We start from the raw sequence: 6,000 nt of genomic DNA, 5'->3' as shown, positions 1-6,000 counted from the left end.
TATTATTATTATTATTATTATTATATGTTGTGGATTATTATCTTTTAATTAATGTTGTATTGAGGTAAGGGTTTTCTGATCCCGTCTTCTGGATGTTGTTAATTTTATTTCTTGTATTTAATATAGAACACACCAACGAGAGAACGTGCAATCAAAGAACTAAAAACACATGTTCCCGTGTCGTACATCAACGCCTGTGTCTCTCTCTCTCTCTCTCTCTCTCTCTCTCTCTCTCTCTCTCTCTCTCTCTCTGTCAATCATCATTCACCTTACATGTCTCTCTCCCACTCTCCCGCTCGCTCTCCTGCTCCTCTTTGCTTTTTTATTGTGTCTGCTTCTTAAGGGAAAGGGCGATTTGGCACAGCGTAAGGGGAAAAATAGTACTTTTGTTTTTCTAACAGGTGTGTGTGTGTGTATATGTGCAGATCAGCTTGAGTGACACAATTCCAACAAGACAGAACTGGAGATGGAAAGAAGTCTTGAAGTTTCATCACAACACAGCAATACACGATGACGGAGGAGACACGGCTCTGTTTGGAGAAGCCGGGGCTGTTGGTGTGGGCTGGCATACAGCAACAGTAGCTTAGGCTACAACAGCTTTTGCTTGTGCAAACACAGAAAATTGCAGAGTAATTTAGAATCATGTTACAGTCTTTACCGTGCCTTTAGATTACAAAAAACTTAAGTAGTGTTGACTCGTAACAGTCATATTTCTGCAAAATACCGTTGTAGCAGTTTAAATGTTAGCCGGGTTTGTTTTTTTTATGCACAATAAATCTCTTCACACGTTGTTAGGAAGCTGCCTCTAATGTTTTTTTAGCTACTGTGACAATGTGGAATTGGAATAAACAACCCAAAACCCCTCTGAAATTTTGTAAGTTAGAAGTAAAAGATTTATTGCTTCTCCGGTTACGACTTTGAAACCGATTCTCTCCCGACCGTTGTTTCATGTTTGTTCCTTTTTAATTAGAAATGCAAAAAGAAAAACCATCATTTTTTCCAAAACCAAAAGAAGGAGTTTAGAGTAGCAGTGTTTGCATCAGAGCTACAGTACATGTTTGCAATGGAAAAGAGGAGTCTATATGAAAAGGGGAAAGGATTGGATTCATAATGCAGATGAGTGAAACTGTAGTCGAGCTGATGAAAGGCGAGTAATTGATCTGTCTGGCGGTGCGTGGGTTGCCAGGTTGGGTCTAAACCTCCTTTCTCCTGGAGGGAATTCAGCCTGTTTGTCTTTGCCCTGTTAACACACGACTGCTCTAATTTCAGTTGGCCTGTAATGTGATGAGTAAAGGTGTAATTGACTGTGGTTTTTCTCCACAAACCCCCGCCCTTGCCCGTGCACGCTCTCACACACACACACACACACACATACACACACACACACACACACACACACTCACTCTCTCCCTCTGTCTGTCTCTATTTTTCTTCTCTTCCATACCTGCTTCTCTTTTTTTTTTTTTTTGCTCGCTCTGTCTTTTCCACCTCCAGGGCGTCTTAGTGATTCCTTTATTTGGGTGTTTGCGGTCGGCAGGAATGTGCAGGAGTTTCACTGTTTGACAACGTCGTCAACGATAATGAGAGAGTGATGCTCACACAGAGGCAGTCCATCTGCTTTCACTAGTTTCTTCAGTAATTAATCTGAAATCTGAGGCATAATGACGGTTTACCACAGAGATCATTAATCAGCTGCTTCACAGTGTTTCGATGTGATGATGCAGCTCAGCAAACAGCAGTGGACCAGGCTGCAGGGTGTTACTAAGGACGTGCTGATTTGGGCTATTAACATATTTTCATTGGTTTGCTTTAATCAGTACAAATGGGAAATACATTTTTCATCTATGATAAAAATCTGGGTGATATTTGTGTGGAAAACTTTTTTTTTTCTTGGTAAAAGAACTTTAAAAGATTAAAGATGGTACTTTTAATGATATCACATTATTTCCTTTTTATCTTAAGACATCCCAACAGAGAAAAGGAAGTAAAAACACATATTCAGGAAAAGTCACAGGCTGGTAGTTTTTATTTAAACAGCGTCATTAACTCAGACGGTTCTCATGTTATTTCATTTAAACAGGTAATGGGACTGTATCTATCTGCTCTCATTTTGTAGGCTTTCCAAACTTCTACCCATATGAACAATTTATTATTTGGTTTATGATCGATGCAAAGGATTAACAAGAGTCCTGACAGTGATCCGTATGAAGTAGATTTAGATTAGTAGAGGGTTTAATTTCACCTGTATCCCTGCAACACAACACAAAGCTATAGTATGAGTCATTTCCTGCTCTAATTGTGCTCTGGAGAGTAACTCTATCTACATTTATTACAGTAGCGATGTCATTATTTATCTTTATTGGGTGATAAAGGGACAATATTCCACTCAGGCATTCACCTAGCTCGGTTGAAACAAGTAACCAGCCTGTTTTGACAATGTAAGGAGTAGAAAGTTCAGATATTTGTGTTCAAAAATTGTCAGAATTAGTAAAATAATAATAAGTAAAGTACAAATACCTGGAAAATCTGCACGTCGCACCTGTGAATGGGTTTATTGAACAAAAAAAATGTCTCATAATGGTCAAACAGGACAATTTTGCATGATCACCTGCAAAATAAGTTGAAAGTTTTCATACTATAATAATATGAAACAGAACCACAAGCTAATCTTCTCCTCTACAAATCTCTAACCAGCTAACTTTACTGAAATTAGCATCAAAATTATAATAATTTCAGCATCTAGTTTCTATACTTTTTGAGCAATTTACGTATTATCCCTTTATCTGATTGCTCAGTATAACTCCACATTCTCCACTGTGTATATAAAAGTTAATGCCTACATATGATCCTGTATGGAGAGCCATGCAGGTATGCAGAGAGAGGTCACGGATGAAGAAATGTAGCTCATATTTAGACATCTGTCAAGACACACACACACACACACACACCTCTACACACACACACACACACACACACACCTCTACACACACACACACACACACACACACACACCTCTACACACACACACACACACCTCTACACACCTCCACACACACACATGTACAGAGAAGCATTCCCCAGTCTCAAGCATGCATTTCAGCAGGCCTTGTGTGAAGCAGGAAAGAAATGAAACCATTGAATGCAGCACGTATATCCTGTACATTTAGAAGCTTTTAAAACAGGGGGCGCTTTTTTTTTTTTTTTTTTTTTTTTCTCTCTCTTCTTCGGGTTGGGATATTTTCCTGGTCGGCGGACCCCCAATGCTGACAGAGCCTGGCTGACTTCCCAGAACAGAACAATATATGCCAGGTCGACCGAGGGGCCCAGCAGCCGACCCCCAGACACACACTCACACACACACACACACACACACACACACACACACACACACACACACACACACACACACACACACACACACACACACACACAGAGCGATGTACACAAACGTCTGGCCTTTAAACCGTCAGCGCTCAAGCCTTGCCTTACATAATGACAGAGAATGGAGGCATTAAGGCAATTTGTTTGATTTAAGCTGTCAAGGCGTCCTGGACCCTGCCCCTCTCAGCTGGTTTTGATACCCGGTGTCTCTCTCTGTGTGTGTTTTTGTGTGTGTGTGTGTGTGTGTGTGTGTGTGTGTGTGTGTGCTGCAGACCTCATTGGTAGAAGAAAAACAAGAGAAATAGACAAGTTCACACACAGACAGCAGGGCAGAGAGAGAGAGGGGGGCGGGCGGGGGGGGTCTCGGTTAGGGGGAGAGGTAGCAGCATGAAATATGCTTCATGAAATCCAAGGGAGAGTGAGAAGTGACGGAGCAGCAGGAGGAGAAATGAGCGAGAAAAGGAAGGAAAAAGGCGGAGGAGAGGGAGAGGAGGAGTCGCCGTGTAATGACGGAAGAGGAAGAGCTGAAGGTGGACCTGAGGGAGCTGGGGTTTACATTTTGTCTGCCCCCCCCCCTTCCCCCCACTCCCCCCCCGCCCCTTCTCTGAACATGAAAGCAGGTATTGTCTCTTTGACTCTCTGACCTGAACAACCCCGACGTGACACATTTTACATTTGTCGTCCATTATACCGAAAAGGAAAGAGAGAGAAAAGGCGGGAAAACGGATGAAAAGGAAAGAAAATGATAAATGAAACCACTTGACAGATTAGAGTCAATCTATGAGATATAAAAACTGAACTGAATCGATTCATATTTAGGATTTAGATCAATATATATATATATATATATATATATATATATATTTTCCCAACATTTTATTTATTGAAAGTTTTTCAGGATAGGTTAGCTTACATCACATACATACAAACACACCATATCAACATCTTCTCAGACTAATACAATTATAGATATGAAAGACAAAAGTTTTTTCTTTCTCAATTTCATCGCTAATTAAGCTATCACGTACATCAGTTTTATTCACTCTCTACATCCTCTGTTAGATCTAAACTTTCTTTTTATAAATACAGTAAAAGATCTTCAATATCAATATTTAGTTAGAATTAGCAGCACTAGCCTCATCCTTAAGAGCATTTATAGATACTATCAACAGTTCTAACACTAAAAGATTATGAAAAGGATTTCCACTATTGGATATATAAACGGTGTCCATTTATATTTTGACATCCACTGAAAATGTTAAAGTAGTGATGGACTCAGGTATCATTTAAATGTTTGGGTAGTAGCATTGGTGACATGATATCCAAGTTTCATACCAATCAGAAAATTCAATGTGTCACAATTATAAACATGATTTTCTATTTCCTTAAATGTATAAACACCAGCAGCCATACAATGCAAACACTTTTTTGCAGTAATCAACTGTCTGAATTTGGACATTTTTAATTCAAACTGTTGTAGAAATGTGTGACTTTATACATGTTTGCTCATATTTCAGAATAACTGCATCTGACACATTATTTTATCATTTACAAGTAATAGTCCAGATGTCCATTTACTTTTTGACATCCACTGAAAATGTTAAAGTAGTGATGGACTCAGGTATCATTTAAATGTTTGGGTAGTAGCATTGGTGACATGATATCCAAGTTTCATACCAATCAGAAAATTCAATATCTCACAATTATTATTATGATTTTCAGCAGCCATGCAAGAACTTTTTTTACAGTAATCAACAATCTGAAATTGGAAATGTTTAATTTATACTGCTACGCAAATATGTGACTATATACATTTTTTTCTCAAATTTAAGATCCACTTCATCTGACTCATTATTTTATCATTTACAAGTGTTAGTATCTGTGTTTGGGCCATTTTCATCAAAATCACCATTATCTAATATATTTATAGTTACTTTATTTTATTATATCTCTTTAATATTTTAATTACCTTTTATTTAAGTTAGTTATTCTTATTTTTTGACATTTTCATCCCTACCTCTGGTGTTTCCCCACTGCAGATTCATGAGAGTTACGATAGCACTTCCTCACTTCCTGCTTTTATTGAGTTTATACATTTTTGCTCTTATTTCAGAATAGCTGCATCTGACACATTATTTTATCATTTTCAAGTAATAGACCTACGTTTGGGCTCCCATTTTCATCAAAATCACCATCATCTAATATATTTATAGTGACTTTATATCGTTATTTCTTTATTATATGTCATTAATATTGTAATTACCTTTTATTTAAGTTAGTTATTCTTCATTTTTTACATTTTCATCCCTACCTCTGATGTTTCTCCACTGCAGATTCATGAGAGTTACGACAGCACTTCCTCAGTTCCTGCTTTATGTGTTACGCTGCCATGTATGAAAAGTGCTATACAAATAAAAGCTACTATTCAAATAAAGTTTGATTGATATGATGTTAAATCTATTAATATGTATAATATGCAAACTTAATATCCCTCCAGAACAAACAAGATTAAAAGTGAACTAACTAAAGTTGATTAATGGGTCTCGGTTGAACTCGAGATGCAACTGCAAAGTAATGCTTCAGGTCAACGTTGAGTCTGACATCACACAGCAGCCCTTC

General features: G+C 38.0%; 1 protein-coding gene across 1 annotated transcript in view; it reads left to right on the top strand.

Moving 5' to 3' along the window:
- The first annotated feature begins 510 nt into the window (after positions 1 to 510).
- Positions 511 to 6,000, top strand: part of gmds (GDP-mannose 4,6-dehydratase) — a 165,436-nt gene continuing 159,946 nt past the window's right edge. Inside the window, exon 1 of the mRNA XM_053323047.1 lies at positions 511 to 555. Coding sequence (XP_053179022.1) covers positions 511 to 555 — 45 coding nt within the window. The remainder of the gene's footprint in view (positions 556 to 6,000) is intronic.

This window comes from Scomber japonicus, chromosome 7 (genome assembly GCF_027409825.1).
Source record: "Scomber japonicus isolate fScoJap1 chromosome 7, fScoJap1.pri, whole genome shotgun sequence".
Lineage (NCBI taxonomy): Eukaryota > Metazoa > Chordata > Actinopteri > Scombriformes > Scombridae > Scomber > Scomber japonicus.
This window is presented reverse-complemented; position numbering and strand designations above follow the sequence as displayed.